Source organism: Sturnira hondurensis, unplaced genomic scaffold (assembly GCF_014824575.4).
Source record: "Sturnira hondurensis isolate 20B ecotype Veracruz unplaced genomic scaffold, ASM1482457v3 Scaffold0001020, whole genome shotgun sequence".
NCBI classification, from domain to species: Eukaryota; Metazoa; Chordata; class Mammalia; order Chiroptera; family Phyllostomidae; genus Sturnira; species Sturnira hondurensis.
In genome coordinates this window covers 749313-769568 of record NW_028073651.1, presented here as the reverse complement: position 1 = coordinate 769568, position 20256 = coordinate 749313, and the positions used below count along the sequence as shown (strand labels likewise).

General features: G+C 48.8%; 1 protein-coding gene across 2 annotated transcripts in view; it reads left to right on the top strand.

The window, feature by feature from the left end:
• The first annotated feature begins 2269 nt into the window (after positions 1-2269).
• OPA3 (outer mitochondrial membrane lipid metabolism regulator OPA3) overlaps positions 2270-20256 on the top strand; it is a 68517-nt gene continuing 50530 nt past the window's right edge. Inside the window, exon 1 of one of the 2 annotated variants that reach the window (XM_037058745.1) lies at positions 2270-2519. In XM_037058745.1, the coding sequence (XP_036914640.1) occupies positions 2378-2519 (142 nt within the window). In that variant the 5' untranslated portion in view covers positions 2270-2377. The remainder of the gene's footprint in view (positions 2520-20256) is intronic. The other variant, XM_037058755.1, reaches the window with a different exon arrangement.

The following is a 20256-nucleotide window of genomic DNA, read 5'->3' as shown; positions in this document are numbered from 1 at the left end:
CTACACTCATGCCCGCGCCCCAGAAGTTCCCAGAAGAGGTTCCTGGAAACCCTGCTCAGAGAAAGGAAGAGGAGGGAGGAGGGGGATGAGAAGGGAAAAAAAAACCTTAAGGAAGAAAACGGTTTTGCAGGAAGGGGGGGGTGCGGTTACTGAGATGGTGGAAGTTGGGGCTTTGGTGTTGGGGGGAGAGATGGAGAGATTGGAGGGGAGCCTGGGATCTGGGGGCCCTAGTAATTTTCCCATCCTGTCTCACTGCTGCAAAGCTGCTGGGATGGAGATGTAGGGGATCAGATGATTTGAACAGTCTCCTCAGAGAATCAGATGAAAGACCCATCCACCAAATACTCACTCCCATTTATGCAATAAATATTTATTGAGCACCTACTATGTGCCTGGCACTGTTCTGGGAGCTAAGGAAACAGCAGTGAATTAATTACACAGAAAGAAGTCGCGTACAAGTTTGGAAGTTCCCTAACACCATCATGGGGAACCTTAGTCCCTCCCCCACAGTCCGTTCTTGGGCCCCAGGCTAACACCCCTAGGGATCAGGAGAAGATTCAGAGCTGGGACTAAAGAAATCCCAGCCTCAGCTTCATCCCAATGACCCTTGAGACACTGAATAAATCATTTAAATTCTCTGGCCTCAGTGGGCCAGTCTGTAAAATGGGGAGGAGGTTGGTCGCAAGTGGATGTGGACCTCAAATAGGCCCCAAAGTTTCTCACACTTGTAGTTCAGAAAGGATCCTGGGGAGGGGTTGTTTTTATGGTGTTGTCATTCTTGTAAAAAATTTATTTACTTATTTTTATAGAGGGGGGAACGGAAGAAGAGAAACATGGATATGCCAGAGATACATTGATTGGTTGCCTCTCACATGCCCCACACTGGGGACCTGGCCCACAACCAAGATAGGTGCCCTGACTGGGAATCGAACCAGTGACCCTTTAGTTCACAGGCTGGCACTCAGTCCACCGAGCCACACCAGGCAGAGCTGGTCTTGTCATTCTTAATACATCATTTAGAATATCTGGGTTCACACATGCCAGTGCCATCATTATTGCAGGTGAAGAAACAGGTCTGCTGGTGCCTGGGACTTGACAAAAGATGGTCAGGGAGACAGAGTAGATACCGAGGAAAGCCCAGGGTCTCCTGACTCTGCATCCGGAAGGTTTGTTTCCTCTTACACATCACGTCTCTGCTCCTCGCTTCCTCTCCCTCTGCCTCTTCTAGAATCTCGCAATTACCCATCAGCACTCCACCATCCAGGAATTTCTCTCAGCCCCTTTCTGACCTTGTTTATATGATTTTGCTCCCTGCTGGGTAAGGGAGGACAGTCTGGGACATGTCCTTTAACTTCCTGAGCCTGCTCCCTGGGGACCCTCACCCCCCAATGGAGGCAGTAGGGCTGCTTGAGACCCAGTGTGGTTTTATTGGCCAAGATGCTGGGCTGTGGACCTCTGCTGGCTGAGGAACCTTGTGCCAGCTTCCTGCCCATCTCTGGGTCTCAGTTTGTCAATTACTCGGCAAAGGGTCGGATTAGCTGCTCTGGAGAAGAAATTCACCCTCCTGCTACAGTAATAATGATGCTAATACTTGCATATTAGTAAGGGCTGTTGATTGTTTAATACGTGACTGGCCCCATTCTAAATGCATAACATAGTTACTATGTTTTTACATTCAAGATGCGCAGGCATACCTAGCAATCCAATAAGATAAATGCTATCATGATTCATATTTTGTAAACAAGAATTCTTTCACCTAGTATCACACAGCAAGTGCATAATGGAACAGGGATTTCAAACCGAGTCTGTAAGACTACAAGCCAGTTTCCCCAGGATGGCTGGGAATGCGGCCCAACGTAAATTTACTTAAAATATTACGAGGTTTTTTGTTATTATGTGTCACAATGTATTTAATGTGTGGCCCACGACAACTCTTATAGTGTTGCGCAGAGACGCCGAGAGGTTGGACACTCCTAACCCCAGTGAGAGCTCTATCCTGCCGGAGTAGGTATATTTGGTTTTCCCTAGCCATAATTAGGACTGAGAGCCTCACTTGGGCAGAGAAGCAACCCAGATACGCAGTCACGACTGAGCGCGGCAGAGGACTCCGACGTGGGAACCCATCTACGCTCCCGCAAGCAGCCGTTTAACGGCACCACCCTCTAACCGCCTCACTTCCGCCATATATTTGCATATTCATAGTGCGTCAGCGTAAACGCGGTGATATCAAGGAGCGCCCCTGCAGTTCCCCCCGGCGAACGCACGTACGTACATACGTACGTACGCACGCACGGCATCAAGCGGACGGAGGAGGAGTGAGAGTTTGGAGGTGCTCCACCCAGTCAGGCGGGTGGTACGTCCCTTTGGGACTCGCAAGATGGTGGTAGGTGCGTTCCCTATGGCGAAGCTGCTATATTTGGGCATCCGGCAGGTCAGCAAGCCGCTTGCCAACCGCATTAAGGAGGCTGCCCGCCGAAGCGAGTTCTTCAAGACCTACATTTGCCTCCCGCCGGCTCAATGTGAGTCTGACCCCAGTTCCTCCAACCTTTCCAGTCGCCAACCCCTCTCGTGTGGTTGCTCGAGGGATGGACTTCAGTTTACGACCAATCACAGCCTGAACCGGCAAAGTCTTGCAGCCAATAGGGAGGGTCTGTGGGTTAAGGGCATGCCGTTAGTCCAATTGCAAGGATGGGTGTGGGCTAAGGGGCGGGGCGGGGCTCCAGGTCCGGAGTTGAAAATACCAGCGAGTAGAAAAAGAAAGCGCGTGGAGACTGGCGTCCAGGAGAGCCAATAGTGTGAGAATTGACTACTTTAAGCGGGGTATTCTAGGACTGACAGGAGCTAGGGGCAAGAGGAGGAGGGACTAGATGGGGTCACTTGCAGGCGCCTTGGCTTCCTAAACTTTGTCCTGTGCCTCAGTTTTCCTCCCGTCCTGAAGGTGAGAGGCGCTTGTATATCATCCTTTTAGGACATCGGTTTGCCCCAGTTAATACTCAGGGAAATAGGACTGGGTTAGAAGCGTGGCTCAGGGCGAAGTGTGAGCGTGGGCGTAGTGTGGGCCTGGGAGTCTGGAAAAGGGTAATTTTAACTAGAGTGGACACTCGTCTATCTGTTCATTAATCCACTGATATACCGGGTTTGTTTGTCCATCCATTTAGCAAACAGACTCTGCTGGCTTTTTGTTGGGTACTGGGAGACGCAGTCATGACTGTTATTGTCAACCCAGAGTGGTCAGGGTGGTGGGTGCTGTGGAGCTCAGAATGGCCACCTGACCCAGGGACCTGGTGCCAGGAGGTCTGTCTAGAGGAGGACAGCCCGACCTGAGATCTAAAGGGCATAGTAAACACTTAAAATATGAGATATTTTTAAAATATTTTATTAATTTATTTTTAGACAGAGGGGTAGGGAGAGGAAAGAGAGGGAGAGAAACACCAATGTGTGTTTGCCTCTCACGGCCCTGTACGGGGGAACCTGGCCTGCAACCCAGCCATGTGCCCTGAATGGGAAACGAACCAGTGACCCTTTGCTTCACAGTCCAGTGCTCAATCCACTGAACCACACCAGCCAGAACAAAATATGAGCTATTTTAAAAAGATGAACTATATGTCTAGGCCTGTGGGAGCACAGAGTAAAGAAATGAACGTAATTCGTTTCTCAGGAAACCACCATTCATCCAGCCATCCATCTTTTACTTCATTTACCATATTTTGCAGTGTATAATGCACACTCATATAGTTGTGTGCATTATACATGGAATTATTGTACTTATAGTATGTAATGATTATACCCATATGTAAGGCGCATCCTTATTTTTCCCTCAAAAATTTGGGTTAAAAAGATGCACATTATACATGACAAAATACCGATAGCTAGTATTTTCTGATAATCGTCTCTGTGCCTGGCTTTGTGCTGGGCAGTGTTGGAGAAACAGCAGAGGCACCAAGCCAGCCCAGTCTTTGCCCTCAAGGAGCTCCCAGTCCAGTAGGGACAGACCCATTCTAGCAGAGTGATGACCAGAGTGGGCAGAGCTGGGACGGGATTACCCACTGGATACCTGACCTGGCCTGGGGTTCAGGGAGGACTTCAGGGTGAGGAGAACCTCACCTGACAACAGGGACATGGATGATGTTGAGAGAGAGAGAGGAGCATGCACAAAGAGCAAAAGGTTAAGAGGAGCACATCTTTTTTTCTTTCTTTATAAGTCTGGGTGCTCTAAGTTTGCTCTCCGGGGCCTACAATTCTTAGTCCATCAATGTTTGGTCGATGGGCCCGCTGCCATAGCGGCTGACCTCAGGCTGGAAAGTGCTGCATTGCGCAGCAGGTGTTTTCACACCAGCTCATTTGCCTCCCACACTATTTTGTCCCCACGCCAGGGAAGGGAAATGACTTCTCCCAGTTTATAAAAGAGAGAAAGGAGGCTCGAGAGCTTCCGGAAGTGAATTGCTGAGGTCGCACCTGAATTTGTGCCAGAGTCAGGACTTATGTCCTGCACTGTGGATTCCCAGAGCTGGTTTCTGTTTCCTGCCACTGCCTTTCACCCAAACACCGTGACGTGCCTTAGCATTACGGAGTAGGAAGTGGCTTCTTGGATGCCCCAGCTGGTGTACCTCAGTGGATTGAGCGCAGGCTTGCGAACCAAAGGGTTGCCTGTTCAATTCCCAGTCAGGGCATGTGCCTGGGTTTCGGGCCAGGTCCCCAGTAGGACGCACGTAACAGGCAACCACACATTGATGTCTCTCTCCCTCTCTCTCTCCCCCCTACCCTCTCTCTAAATATAAATAAATAAAATCTTTAAAAAAATGGCTTCTTCAGTTAGATTGACATGGTTTCCCATCTGGGCCCCATCCCTTCCCTGTCAGGTAGCTTTGGGCAGGTCACTTAACCACTCAGAGCTTCAGGCCCCTCTTCCATACAGTGGGCCACTTAATGGACAGTCACTTTGTGCCAGGCAGTGTGCTAAGTACTTCACAGGCCTTCACAGGCCTTCTGACATGAAATCCTCACAAATTATGAGATATATACTATTACTATTCCCATTTTGTGTACTAGATACGTGTTTATACTATGAACAGTGCGTAATATACTGTGGGAGGTAAGTGGATATATAATGTAGGCCTGTGGTTCTCACCGAGCTGTGGCTGTTGTGTAGATACTGTGGATACAGCAGAGAAGAAGAGGCAGACAATCATCAGGAATGCAGGAGGGGGCGTGTTTGGGGGCAGGTTGTGAGTCTAGATAGGGTTATGAGGGAGACCTCACTGGAAGTACAAGGGGAGGAGGGAGTAAGCAGTACGGGTGTTTGGGGGAAGAGCATTCCTGCCCGAAACTCTGCACATGCTTCGGCCTCGCTCTGAGTGGACGGGACGCCCGGCAGGGGCTGAGCAGAGGGAGGGCAGGATCCACGTTAGGTTGTAGCAGGGCCCATCTGGCCGTCACAGGGTGAGGTGGGTGCAGGGAGGGGGCACCCGCAGCAGTCCGGGTGGGAGGCGTGTGGGAAGGAGAAGTCAGATTCTGAAGAAGTTTCTTCCTCAAGTCTTATTTTTAAAACTTCAAACCCACAGAAAAGCTGGATGAAAGAATGGTCTAGTCATCCGTGACATACCCTTTACCACCTATTTTGTTCGTTATTAGCCTTCAACAAATTTGCCTTGTCTTTGCTCTCCTCTGTATGCGCATATGTATGCGTACACACTTTTTTCCCTGGGTAATTCGAAAATAAGTCGTGGACCTGACACTTCACTCCTAAATATTTCAACCTGTATCCCCCAAGAACAAAGACATTCTCTGTACCACAGTGCCAACACCACACCTGAGAACTTTTTTAAAGGTTTTATTTATTTATTTTTAGAAAGGGGAAGGAAAGGAGAAAGAGAAGGAGAGAAACAGCAGTGTGTAGTTGCCTCTCATGCACCCCCTACTGGGCACCTGTCCTGTAACCCAGGCATGTGACCTGACTGGGAATGGAACCAGCGATCTTTTGGTTCACAGGACAGCGTTCAATCCACTGAGCTACACCAGCCAGGGCTGTTTATTATTATTTTTAATCTAGGGTCTGCTTACGGAACATGTACTGCGTTTGATTATCGTGTCTCTTTAGTGTCCTTTAATCTATTAATACAATGGGGTTCAGCAATGTGGCCCACTCCCTGTCTTCATAAATAAAGTTTTATTGGAACACAGCCACACACACCTGTTAGCATAGTGTCTGTGGCTGCGAAGGTAGGTTTGCATGGCCCACAAAGCTAAGATATTTGCTCTGTGACCCTGTACGGAAAACGTTTGCTGAGCCTGCTGTGTAACAGCGTCCCTGTCCTTTCTTGCTTTTCGTGACATTGACACTTGGAAGAGTCCAAGCCCGCTGCCCCGTGGAGTGTCCCACAGTCTGGGGTTTTTGATCCTTTCCTCTGATTTGATTTGTGTTGAGCGTCTTTGGCAGGAACACCCTACAGACGGTGTGTCCCAAGGACATCACCCCAGGGGGCTACTGATGTCTGTGGCTTCCGTCATTTGTTACAGTGACTTGGTCCCTTGGTTAAGGTGGTGACCACTGCAGAACCTTCCCTTTTCCCCTTAGCAGTGAATAACCAGTGGACTTGTTTGGAAGGTAGAGCTGGCAGGATTTCCTGGGGCCTGGGCGTGGCCGGGCAGCCTGGAGGAGGGGCGGGCTGCACAGAAAGGACCCGAGTTCAGTTCCGGACAGGCTCAGTGGGAGACGCTCTCAGACAGTGGAGCGCACTGACTGTAATCATTAAACACCTTTATTACGTTGTTTGTGTCTTCACATTGCCAGCGGCCCGTGGCTGTGGCCCTCGGACCTTGGGATTAGGGCTTCCCAGAGCCAGCAGCAGCTTCGTGTTCTCCCAGGTCAGGCCTCCTGAGCTGACGCACACACCCAACATCCGCGCCATTGGCTGGGGCCCCTCTGACTCAGCAGGGCAGGCCGGCTGTGTGTCCCCACAGGAGAGGCTGGAGTGGTAGGTGCGTCTGTCTGAGGGAAGAACTGGGGATGCCAGAGCATAACGCATCGATGATGCACTGTGCTGGGGAGGCAAGGACCTTTTTTAAACAAAGATTTCTGGGGAAGAAAGAAAGAAAAAGAGCTTGGTGATGCCAGGCAGGTTGAGGCCACTCTCACAGAGTGCGCTGTTGACATGCCCCCGGGGGCGCTGCGGGGTGTCTCTGGGCAGGAGGGAAGATACCCATTCATTTCTGCTTATTCCCCTGGTGCGTACTGGTCATTTTTCTAGTTTACCACTCACAGGAGACAGAATGACAGACACCCCCCAAAGATGGCCGCATCCTAATCCCTAACTTGTTGAAGGTGTTACCTCACAGCACAGGGGGCTTCACAGATGTGACTAAATCAAGGATTGGGGATAGGGAGATGGTGAGATTATCCTGGATTATTCACGTGGACCCTGTAATCCTAAGGGTTCTTAGAAGAGAAAGAGGAAGACCGGAAAGGGGAGGATTTGAAGGTGGGGGAGTGGCCATGAGCCAAGTAATACAGGCGCCTCTAGAAGGCAGGCAGGTGGGTTCTGCCCCACAGCCTTTAGGAAGGATCCCCACCCCCCACCCCCGCCACCGCTGATGCCTCGAGTTTAGCCCTGTGAGACCCATTGTAAACTTATCATCTCTAGAACCGTAGGTGATAAATTTGTGCTGGTTTAAGCCACCACGTTTGTGGCCGTTTCTTACAGAAACAACAGGGAACCAACATACCACATTAATGTGCAGGCTCTTGGGCTAATTTTTTCGGAAGTGCTTAACTTTGTGTGGTCATCCTGACAAGTGTAGGCCTTGTAGTTGGTTTCAGTTTTTCTGTTGCTACTAAGCAATCTGCCCCAAAGCTTAGGGGCTTTAAATCAGTGGGCCTTCTGTTCTGTCTCTCAGTTCTGTGGCCTGACTGGGTTCAGCTGGACAGTTCTTCTGCTGGTCTTGCGGGATGGCCTCACAAGGGGTCAAGGTCAGAGGGCGGCCTGGACTGGAGTCCTCAGGGGGCTGGTGTGGGACGCAGAGATGGCTAGTGCCCTCTTTCGCTGAGAGTGTTGTCTCAGGCCCTCTCTTCTCCACCTGGGTGTCCAGCAGGGTAGCAGGATTGCTCACGTGGTCACTCAGGGCTCCCAACAGCCAGAGTTTCAGGTGAGAAGAAGCAGAGGGTGCAGACCATTTAAGGGCACAGCCTGGAGCCGCACAGTGCCGTGCCCACCGCACTCTGTTGGCCAGTGCGGCTGTCACAGACCAGAGTGAGTGTGGGAGGGCACCACACAGCGGGTGGTGTGGGGGGTGTTGTGGGGGGTCACCAGAGGCAGTCTACTGGCTTGGTTTGAATCTCTTTTTTTAAAGATTTTATTTATTTATTTTTAGAGAGGAAGGGAAGGAGAGAGGGAGAGAAACATCAATGTGTGGTTGCCTCTTGTGCGCCCCCTATTGGGGACATGGCCTGCAACCCAGGCGTGTGCCCTGACTGGGAATCAAAACAATCATCATTTGGTTCACAGGGCGCGATACTCAGTGCACTGAGCCACATCAGCCAGGGCCTGAGTTTGAACCTTGACACGCCTTATTAACTGGGTGACTTCGGGCAAGTAGCTGGATCTCTCTGAGCCTCTGTGTCCATACTTACCAACTAAGGGTAATAGTAGAATTCATCCCTTGGAACTCCTGCAAGGATGCAGGCGACTGTGCCTACCGAGGCCTGCCCTGGAGCACGCGTATTCAGTTATTAATACTGACTGCGAGAGCGTACAGAGTTTGTCCCTATCACATGCCGGGGATGCTAAAAACTCTGCTTCCAGATGACAGCTTTCTGCACTCGGATCCCTCCTCTGCCATTTACTTGGTGTGTCCCGGGCAAATCCCAGAGCGTTTCCACACCCGTCTCCTCCTCTGTCCAGTGCAGCACTCACTCTAGGTCTGATGCGTGCACGAGCACCCCTAACACAGGCCTGGCACATACAAGTTCAGTGAACAGCCGTGTGGCTGAGTGGCCAAGAAGCCCGCCTCTGGAGCTGGGCTGCCTGTGTGTGAATGCAGGGCAGGTCATTTAACTTCTTTAGGGCTCAGTTGTGTGGTCTGTAAATTAGATCGTTAATGCTGGTTCCATACGTTAATATCCATAAAACACGGACCAAAGCCTGGCCCTTTGCATAAATGTTTGTTGACTGTCAGATGCTGTTGGTATTTTTGTCATTATCATCCTAATGCTAAGCCTTCCGGTGTGATGACTCTCGGGGAGTACTCCCAAGACGTGTGTCACAGCTGAGCAGTCTGTACTTCAAGCCTCTAGATGGTGGTGTTCCTCTTCCTCCGTCACCCCTCACAGGCTTGCCACAAGCAGGAAGTTCTGGCTGACTGGCACGGGGCAGTCGTGTTTGTCTGAGCAGGCCCTGGGTTAGGGCTGCATTTCTGAGACGTGACGGAGTCAGCCAGAGAGAGGGCAGTGTGGCTGAGTTAGGGAGCCCACTAGCAAATGCTGCCTAAAATCTTTAAAGCACCCTTTGGAACGAGTGGTTGTACCTGCAAGGGAGAAAAGGGACTCTCCCGAGAGCAAGGAGAAAACGGGAGCAAAGAGCCCAGGAGGGGACTGAACACTGAAGTGGCCTGATGCTCGGAAGACATTCAGATTCATGTGGCCTTGGGGACAGGGGCTGAGCTGTGGGAAGGCTGGACAGGGGCACTGCCTCGTGCAAAACCAGGTCCAACTAGAGAAAACCCACCTTGCAAAGCCACACAGCCTTAGAAATAAGTGAGAATTTGTGGCTATTGACTGTCCCCCCAGGTGGGTTTGGGCCTGAATTGTACCCTTTGAAAGGTCCTAGAAAGAGCAGGCTGAGCATGAATCCGGGACTGTGTGCCCCTAAGCTCCTGGCAAGGACAAACAAGCCCTGTCTTTAGGAGCATCCCCTTTGCCTGGGCCTCGGAGAATCCTTCAGGTAGAGTTCTGGCACGTAGGAGCTTGTGATAAAAAAATGGCGTGCTATACAGGGAGGCGGGTGCCGTGAGAGTCAGTAGACCCAGAACCTGCAGACACTGCAGGTATTGGAATGCTCAGGTGTGGAGATGAGGTACCTATTTTGTATGTGAAAAGGATAAAATAGGAGGAATAGAAAATGTAAGTACAATAAAAAATGACCTGGAAGTTAGAAAAAGGACCAAACAGAACTTCGAGAAATGACAAATACAGCAGTTGGCCTTCAGAGCTCTGTAGAAGGCCTGAACAAACACCCAAACACCAGATTAAATACAGCTGCTTAGAAGATGGGCGAGCTGAAAGGAAGTCAATCCGAAGGGACAAACGGGCGCTTCCTAGGGTGCTCCCCTCAGCTTCCCAGGAGTGTCACTGCAGGCCCTGCTTGCATCTGTCTGGGGAAGGCTGGAGGTTTTTGTTTTACTTATTTATTTATTTTAGAAAATATTTATTTATTTTTAGAGAGAGGGGAAGGGAAGGAGAAAGAGAGGGAGAGAAACATCAATGTGTGGTTGCCTCTCATGTGTCCCCTACTGGGGACTTGGCCTGCCACCCAGGCATGTGCCCTGACTGGGAATTGAACCGGTGACCCTTTGCTTAGCAGACCCGTGCTCAATCCACTAAGCTACACCAGCCAGGGCTGGAGGTTTTTATTTTTAACATTCTCCAGAGAGGATTCTTGTGTGCAGGAGTGTTTGAAAATCACTTCCCTGGAGTCTATTTATAATCTCCAGAGCACCAAATCAGTTAGTTATGGGACAGCCAGGCTGCTGCCAGTACCTCCACACAGTTTTTATTATGCTTTCCTGTTAAGGAAACATTTTTGAGCATTCTCTCCTCTGTGTGTGTGTGTGTGTGTGTGTGCAGTTATTTAGTGGTCAGGTATAATGCCAGCATATAGTACTGTAAATATGTGCATTAAAAACATACACAAAAATTAAAGGGGTTGAAATATACACATATATGAAATACATATATATACACCATATGTAGTACCATATATATGTATATATACCATATTTTTCGGACTATAAGACATACTCCCCCTAAATTTGGGAGGAAAGGGGGATGCATCTTATAGACCCAATGTAGCTTACCTGGCTCGCTGTNCCCCCCCCCCCCCCCCCCCCCCCCCCCCCCCCCCGCGGCGNTTATTTTTAGAGAGAGGGGAAGGGAAGGAGAAAGAGAGGGAGAGAAACATCAATGTGTGGTTGCCTCTCATGTGTCCCCTACTGGGGACTTGGCCTGCCACCCAGGCATGTGCCCTGACTGGGAATTGAACCAGAGACCCTTTGCTTAGCAGGCCCGTGCTCAATCCACTAAGCTACACCAGCCAGGGCTGGAGGTTTTTATTTTTAACATTCTCCAGAGAGGATTCTTGTGTGCAGGAGTGTTTGAAAATCACTTCCCTGGAGTCTATTTATAATCTCCAGAGCACCAAATCAGTTAGTTATGGGACAGCCAGGCTGCTGCCAGTACCTCCACACAGTTTTTATTATGCTTTCCTGTTAAGGAAACATTTTTGAGCATTCTCTCCTCTGTGTGTGTGTGTGTGTGTGCAGTTATTTAGTGGTCAGGTATAATGCCAGCATATAATACTGTAAATATGTGCATTAAAAACATACACAAAAATTAAAGGGGTTGAAATATACATATATATGAAATATATATATATACCATATGTAGTACCATATATATGTATATATACCATATTTTTAGGACTATAAGATATACTCCCCCTAAATTTGGGAGGAAAGGGGGATGCATCTTATAGACCCAATGTAGCTTACCTGGCTCGCTGTGGGGGAGTGGTGGGGGAGGGCAGTGGCGGTGGATCAGGGTCACTGGAGGCAGGAGTAGGGTCGCCGCTGCAGAAAGCCCTTGGCAGCAGGAGTGCGGCGATGCTGCGGGCTCTGTGGTGCGAAGCAAGGGAGGCAGGAGCGGAGTCGCCCTGCGGCATACTGTAGTGCTAGGGAGGATGGTACGGGGGTGCGGGCTCGTGAGGAGAAGAAAGCCTGCGGCGCCTACGTGCCTCCATCACGTGACTGGTGGGTCCCCCATTAACATTAACACAGGCAGATTCCACTGCAGAGTCACCTGTCAATGTGGCCCTGCAGCTGTTGCAAAACTACAGCTCCCATCATGCTTGGACCGTTTGGGATGATGGGAGCTGTAATTTGGGAACAGCTGAAGAGCCACGCAGTTTGTGCAAAACTGTTGAGTTCTGTTTACATTTACGTTGGTGAGATATTACGATATTTATGTTATTAAATACCACATTTTTGCTTCAAAAAGTTTTTTCCTATTTTCCTCTAAAACCTAGCTGCATCTTATGGTCTGAAAAATATACTATGTACCATATATATATTTCATATATATACATATATATATATATGTATTCCTCACCCAAAGGCATTTTTTAATTGCTTTTAGAGAGAGAGAAAGGGAGAGAGAAACGTCGATGCAAGAGAGAAGCATCGATTGGTTGCCTCCTGTACATGTCTGGAACCAAATGTGCAACCTAGGTGTGTGCCCTGACTGGGAATCGAACCCTCAATCTTTCAGTTACAGGATGACGCTCCAGCCAACTGAGCCACACCTGCCAGGGCTGAAATTAATATTTTAAAAATAAAATTTGGTTTTCATGTGTTCATGGACCCGCAAATATTTTCGCTCTCAGACATTGTTAAACGCATTTGGAAAGTCCCAGGGCAGCCCTCTGTGGGAGCCAGGTTTCGGCATGCTCTGTGTTCGCCTGTCACAGCTGGCGAAGTCCTACTTAAGGCACAGAGATCCAAAGGAGAGCAGTGTGCCATCGGCTGCATTTAATCCCGCTGCTCATTTTTCATTCCGACCCCTCATAGTGGAGACCTTAGTGGGCATTTGCTCGTGCTCACATTGTTAAATCTTCAGTGGAGGTTTTTTTAAAGAAGCCCCTGTGTGAGGGCTGGGTGCTTTGCAACCTGAGACTATCCCTAGGGATGTTTGTCCTGGCTGCAGTACCTTACATGGTCAGCAGAGGGCGCGCGTGTCCCTCTCTTGGTTTCAGAGTCTCCATCTCTGTAGTTGATTTCGGTATATAGCTCTATATAGCCAGTAAAACTTAATTTTTTCTTCTTCCCCTCCCCCCTTCCTTTCTCCTTTTCCTTTTCTTCCCTTCTTTTTCTTTCCCTTCTTTCCCTTCCCTTCTCCTCCTTCAAAACATAAGCATAACCAGAAGTTCTGATTTTTTCTTCCTAGGCCCCAAAGAAACACCTTGTCCACCCCCCTTTGAGATTCCCTCGTCAGTTCCTTAGAGGCCTATCCCAGTGTCTCTGCCCCTCCAGACCTACCCCGGTGCCTCTGCCCCTAAATAGTGTCTTATCCCACATCCAGCTTCTTGGCTGGGACCTTGCTGACCCCCACCTCAGATCCCCAAGCCTCCATAAAACTGGTGATTCGCCCAGAGCTCTCTCCCTTCTTCCCTAAGCTGTCCTGCTGTCCTTCTGCTTACAGACCCCCCTGGGTCCTGCCTTTGGGGACACAGCAGCCACCCCCTGCTGAGGGCTCAGCGTGCCTTGACAAGTGTGTTGCGATGTTTATTTCTTTTTACAATTGAATCAGATTTTGTTTTGTTTTGGTTTTCACTGAAGTTTTTTGGGGGGACTTACTAAATTTACAAAAGTAATATATATGCTTATCATGAAAGAAAGAACAAAACACAAATGTGAGCTCATCTGTGATGAATTAAAACCCCAGCCAATAAATCTTAATCAAACCTTAAATCAAAAGGATGTTTATTGTTGGTGGAGGAAGGTAGCTTTGTGGTTGGTTTGGTGGCATAGAGATGTCATTAGGGACCCAGGGACTCTTTGTGTCTTTACTATCTTTGTTATAACAAAGATACTATCTTTTTTACTAACTTTGTTATTCAGGCCGTAACTTTCCTTAAGACCTCAAAAGGGCTGCTGGAGCTCCAGGCATCATGCCTTTATACTACAGTATTTTTATTTATTTTCTTTTTTTTTTAAATCTATTTTATTTATTTTTTTTTAAATTTTTTTTAAAGATTTTATTTATTTATCTTCAGAGAGGAAGGAGAGAGGGAGAGAAATATCAATGTATGGTTGCCTTTCATGTGTCCCCTGCTGGGAGTTGGCCTGCAGGGAACCAGCCTGCAACCCAGGCATGTGCCCTGGCTGGGAATCGAACCGCGATCCTCTGGTTCACAGGCCCGCGCTCAATCCACTGAGCTACACCAGCCAGGGCCTTAAATCTATTTTATTGATTATATCATTACAGTTGTTCTATTCCCCCCCTTCATTCCCCTCCACCCGCACACTCCCTCCCCCACCATTCTGCCCCCCTTCGTTTATAACCACGAACTGTCTCAAGTTCTTTAGATTCTGTATTTCCCCCACTATTCTCGCCCTCCCCCCTATCTATTTTCTACCTACTGTCTATGCTATTTTCTGTGCCTTCTTCCCCCTTCTCCTCCTCCCACTCCCCTGTTGCTAACCCTCCTTGTGTTCTTCATTTCTATGGTTCCACTCCTGATCTAACTGTCCTCTAGGTTTGCTTTTGTTTTAGGTGTGGTTGTTAATAACTGTGTGTTTGCTGTCCTTTCACTGTTAATATTTTTCATCTTTTTCTTAGATAAGTCCCTTTAGCATTTCATATAATAAGGGCTTGGTGATGATGAACTCCTTGAACTTGACCTTATCTGAGAAGCACTTTATCTGTCCTTCCATTCTAAATGAAAGTTTTGCTGGATAAAGCAATCTTGGCTGTAGGTCTTTGGATTTCATGACTTGGAATACTTCTTTCCAGCCCCTTCTTGCCTGTAAGGTCTCTTTTGAGAAATCCGCTGACAGTCTGATGGGTACTCCTTTGTAGGTGACTGTCCCCTTATCTCTTGCTGCTTCTAGGATTCTCTCCTTCATTTTAGTCTTGGCTAATATAATTATGATGTGCCTTGGTGTGTTCCTTCTTGGGTCCAACTTCTTTGGGACTCTCTGAGCTTCCTGGATTTCCTGGAAGTCTATTTCCTTTGCCAGACTGGGGAAGTTCTCCTTTATTATTTGTTCAAATAAGTGTTCCACTCATGGCTGTTTCTTTTCCCCTTCTGGTACCCCTATAATCCGGATGTTGGAACGTTTAAAGATGTCCTGGAGGTTCCTAAACCTCTCCTCATTGTTTGGAATTCTTCTTTCTTCATTCCTTTCTGGTCGGATGTTTTGTTCTTCCTTCTGGTCCATTCCATTGATTTGAGTCCCAGTTTCCTTTCCATCACTATTGGTTTCCTGGACATCTCCCTTTATTTCAATTAGTTTAGCCTTCATATGTTCCTCTAATTTGTGACTATAATCAACCAGTTCTGTTAGCATCCTGATAAACAGTGTCTTGAATTGTGCTTCTGAGAGGCTGGCAATTTCTCGGTCGCTGAGAGTTATCGGCTCTGGGACTTTGAGTTCTTCTTGTGCCATCATTTGGGCTGTTCGTGCCTGTTATGTAGCAGGATCTGAGCCCTAAGGTGTTCACTAGAGCAGGGCAACTAAGTCACTGGGTTGTGATGTTGTATGTGGGGGCGGGGTCAAAGAGGGACTATGCTGTCCTGTCTGCTGCCTGCCGCCGTGGCCCCCACCAGCGCCGCAGCTACCACCGTCACCGGGCCCATGCGTTTCGTTCCACTGCACGCGAGTGTGCCACTGCCGTCAGCCCTCCACCACTGGGTTCGCCCCCTGGGGCCTGCGCAGTCCGTCTAACTGTGCGCGAATGTGTGACCGTGGTCAGTCTGCCCCACACCCCGACTGGTTCCGGGCTGCCTGCACGCCTAGGTCGGGGGATCTGTCCTGCCTGACCCAGCTCCGCTGCTGGCTCCACCCCTCTTACTGTCCCCATTGAATGGTTCGTCGTTGTCAGACTTCCACATAATTCCGTTTTCTGGTCTTCGGGTGTGTCCTAATTCTCCAAACCTTTGTTGTATTCAAACTTGGCTGTGGGAGAAGGCACAGTGTTTCCACCTATGCCTCCATCTTGGCGGAAGTCCTCTATACTACAGTATTTAAAAGGAGAACGTGTGTGGGGATGGGGATGGGGAAATGAGACAGAGCTCTTCAAGGAGAAAATCTTTCCCCAGAAGCCCCCAGGAAACTCCCCTCACTGATTGTTGGTCAGAATTGAGTCACATACATCCCTTGCTATATGGGAAGTCAGGACAGTGAATATCACTTCTAGAGTCTAATGACAAGGGAATTAAAAAAAAACAGCAAAGAATACTATAAAGTAGTGATAATAGTTCTAACTGTTGTAGTCCTTACATTTGTTCTTACCACATTACCATCATTAACACTGCCTTAGTGGGTGAAGAAACTGAGAAACTGAGCAGAGCTGTTAAGTGATAGAACACCCGAGGGCATGTGTGCTGAGTGGTAGAACTAGAACCAGATCGCCTAGTTCTGGTTTGCGCCACGGTGTTCAGCCCTGTGGGGGTTCCTGTTCTCCGCAGGCAGCCACAGTGAGTCTCCCCAGCAGACATCAATTCGTGCATGAGCCTTGAATGTGCCAACATCCCTGCAAGCCAGGGTGTGTGATCCCTCTTTGAAAACACAGGAAATGGAGATGCAGAGAGGTTGAGAAACTTGTCCAAGGTCACTTGTCCAAGGTCACATAGTAAGTGCAGAGCCAGGACTTGAACCTAGTGTAACAGGGTGCAGCTAAGAGGGGAGCCCCCAAATAGAGATTTGGAATGGGGTCCAGAACTCAATGTGTCCAGAAATATTAGAAAAAAATATATCTATATATGATGTCCTCGCCCCCACAAGTCTGAGCTGGCGGATGGGACACATGGGGCAGGGCCATTCAGAGCTGTGTTGTGTAGCAGCTACCCTCTGGCATGGGCATTTAACATATCTATAACCTTTAACTGGTGTCATGGGTATGTTAAATAGTTGTGCCCATGCTTTGAGCCAGGGGGTTGGAAGTGACTTCCACCCAAGATGTGACTGGGAGGCAGCTCCCCCTGGTTACAGCGCCTGCGTGAAAGCTTGGAGATGATTGGCTCCACACCATGGGGCCACGCCTGCCCAGACTTAGGATGGCAGCCCAGTAAAGCTGGGAGAATTCGGGACTGCTGGCAGGTGTAACTGATCGTAGGGGTCGGAAATGGGGCTTCAGAGGAAGACTGGCCCAGGGCTTTAAACACAGGCGCGGTAGCCATACGAGGGAGAAGTACGTGGTTTGGGCAGAATGGGGACCCCATGGCTTCGGGGTGCTCCCTTTTGCCACGTGGCTTATGAAGCAGGAGAGACTTTGCCTGGAAGAAAAGAGGTGAGAGGACTCTTGCTGGTGGGCCACGAGAAGGTGCCACGTGGCTGTGGATTAACTGGAGATCTTGGTGGGGACACAGTTGATGGGGCCGGGAGCCGAATCACAAACTTCCTGAGATACGGTACCGGGACTAGTGCAGAGGGAGAAGGAAGGATTGTGTGTGTCTGTGGGTATCCTAAAGGACTTTAGTATTTTTTTAAAGATTTTATTTATTTATCTTTAGAGGGGAAAGGAAGGAGAGAAAGAGAGAAATAGCAATGTATGGTTGCCTCTCATGAGTCCCCTGCTGGGAACTGGCTTGCAACCCAGGCATGTGCTCTGACTGGGAATCGAACCTCGATCGTGTGGTTTGCAGGCCCACGCTCAATCCACTGAGCCACACCAGCCAGGGTAAGGACTTTAGTATTTTAATGAAGGCATTAAATCACTACTCTAAGTGTGTATCGCTTTTAAATAAACAATTCCTTTCCTTTTCACAGATCTCTGGCATTGAGAGACATTTTCCTCTGGCAGCAGGCATAGCGAACCTAGTCAAGGGGAGCCCCAAAGAAAAAAATGAGGGGTCCATTGGGTGACAGTATATTATACACCCCCCTTGCTCTAGGACTACCCTGCTCCAGGGCACATGAAATTCTTAGCCTCCGTTAGCTCCTTCCCTTGTGGCTCTCAAATTCACAGGTGCCATTTGTACTGAGTTGAGTTGTTCTCTCCAGTCTGGGGTGGGGTGTAGAGGTGGGTGTTTCCCCCCCAGCTGACTGGTAATGAAACCCATGACGTTCTGGTTTACCGGATGACGCTCCAAGCAACTGAGCCACACTGGACAGGGCTCAGAGGTGGGATTTTTTTCTGGGACAAGGACGTGCTTCAATCCATTAAGGGGCTGTGTAATTCACTCAGTCAGAAAGTCTTTATTTAGTGCCTTCCGTGTGTCAGGAACTGCCCTAGGAAGTGTGACTAACTCAGTAGTCACAGAACAGGGACAGAGCTCCCTATTCCCATGGAGCTGCCCTTTTACTTCAATCCTCACCGGAGAGTATGTTTATTGACTTTAGTGAGAGAGGACAGGAGGGAAGAGAGAGATACAGAAAGACAGAAAAACATCAGTTGGTTGCGGCCGGTGCACACCTGCATCCCAGCCAGGGATCAAACCGCAGCCCTTTGGTGAACGGGGTGACGATCCCACCACCGAGCCAGGCGGCCAGGGCTCCTGGAGCTCACGTTTAAGGGTGTTAGTTACCTGCGTAGGGACTCCAGGGCATAGAGCAGCCTTTATTCCCGGAGGTTCCACCCGAATTTCCAGGCAGGACCTCAGCTTAGGTAGCATCCCCATCCCTGAGCCAATCCCTGTGGCCAGAGGAAAGCAGTGCTCTGATTGGCCAGTCTGAGGGAGGCACCAGGGGGATTGTGGGGGCTGGGGATGTTTCTCCACCTGGGAGCCTGCTGCAGGGGTGGGTTCTTTGTCAACTCAGCAGACTGTGCATTTACGGTAAGTGCATTTTTCTGCTGTGTGTTAAACACCAATAAAAAGTGAAAGCAAAACATTTTGCTCAAGGTTACACATACTGAGCTGAGAAATTCCTGATGGCCGCATTCGAGCGGGGCCACTGGGGCCCTCCGAGACTACCCAGTCCAGGCCCCGGCCACTGCTTGTTATTTATGCTGGCTGTAACATTTCTGGGTTATACGGTAGAGGTATGTTTAATTTTATAAGAAACTGTCAAGGAGTTTTCTTTCTTGTTTTAATTTTTTTTCCCCATTACCATTTATCCGCCTTACACCCCTCCTCCTGCCCCCAGCCCACAGGCTGGTGTTTTCCAGTGTGGCTCCAGTTGCCCCACATCTTTGCCTACATTTAATATTTTCATCGTTTAATTTTAGCCACTCCAGGTGGTACAAAATGGCAACTCACGTGCTTTTCGGTGACGAGTGGTGGTGTTGAGCACTTTGTTATGTGATAATAAATGAACATTTGATGTGAGGATTAATTACGATAATAAAGCGCATTGATGGTAAACCCGGTTCCTGTGGCTCAGGAGTTAAGGAGCAGCTTTGTTGAGTGCTCCGGCCAGAGGAGCGTGGCGCCGGAGGCCCCTCCCTGGGCAGCACACCTGCGAGGGTGTCGGTAGGCGCACTCCGCTCTTTCCTGGCAGCTGGCCGGAGGGCTCAGTTGCCCTCCCCACGGACCTCTCCCTGGGGCCACTCACATCAGGGCAGCTGGCATCCCCCAAAGAGGGTGATCTGAGAATGAACGTGACGGAGACTGAAGAGGCAGTGTCTTCATAACGTAACTTTGGAAGTGGCGTGCTGCCGTGTTCTGTGGGTCATACAGACCGAATGTAATACCATGTTGGGTTTAACGTGCTCCTTTTTAATAAGGGACTATGCATGGGCGTAGATACCAGGAGACAGATTGTTGGGGGCCATCTTGGAGGCCTGCTTACCACAATTCTGTTGCTACTATGAATTAAAATGATTGATATTTTTAAAGAATATTAAACCAAGCTTTTTTTTTTAAAGGTTTTACTTATTTTCAGAGAGGGGGAAGGGACAGAGAAAGAGATGGAGAGAGCCATCAATGTGTGGTGGCCTTTCACACATGTGCCCTGACTGGGAATTGAACCAGCAACCCTTTGGTTTGCAGGCCTGTGCTCATTCCACTGAGCCACACCAGCCAGGGCTTTTTTTTATTTATTCCTGATCACTAATCCTGGTAGTGGTCTATCAGTGAGTGTTTCAAAGGATCACCTTTTGGCTTGTTTTCCGGTCATTTGTCTGTTTGCTATTTCATTGGTTTCTGCTCTTATCCTTATTATTTTCTTCTATTTATTTTGCATTTAATTTGCTCCTATTTAATAAGGTAGAGTCTCAGATTATTGCCTTTTAATCTTTGTTCTTCTTCTTTTTTTTTTTTGCAAACATTGAAATACAACATAAATTCCCTCCAGACGGTACTTTAGATATGTCCCATAAAACTTGAC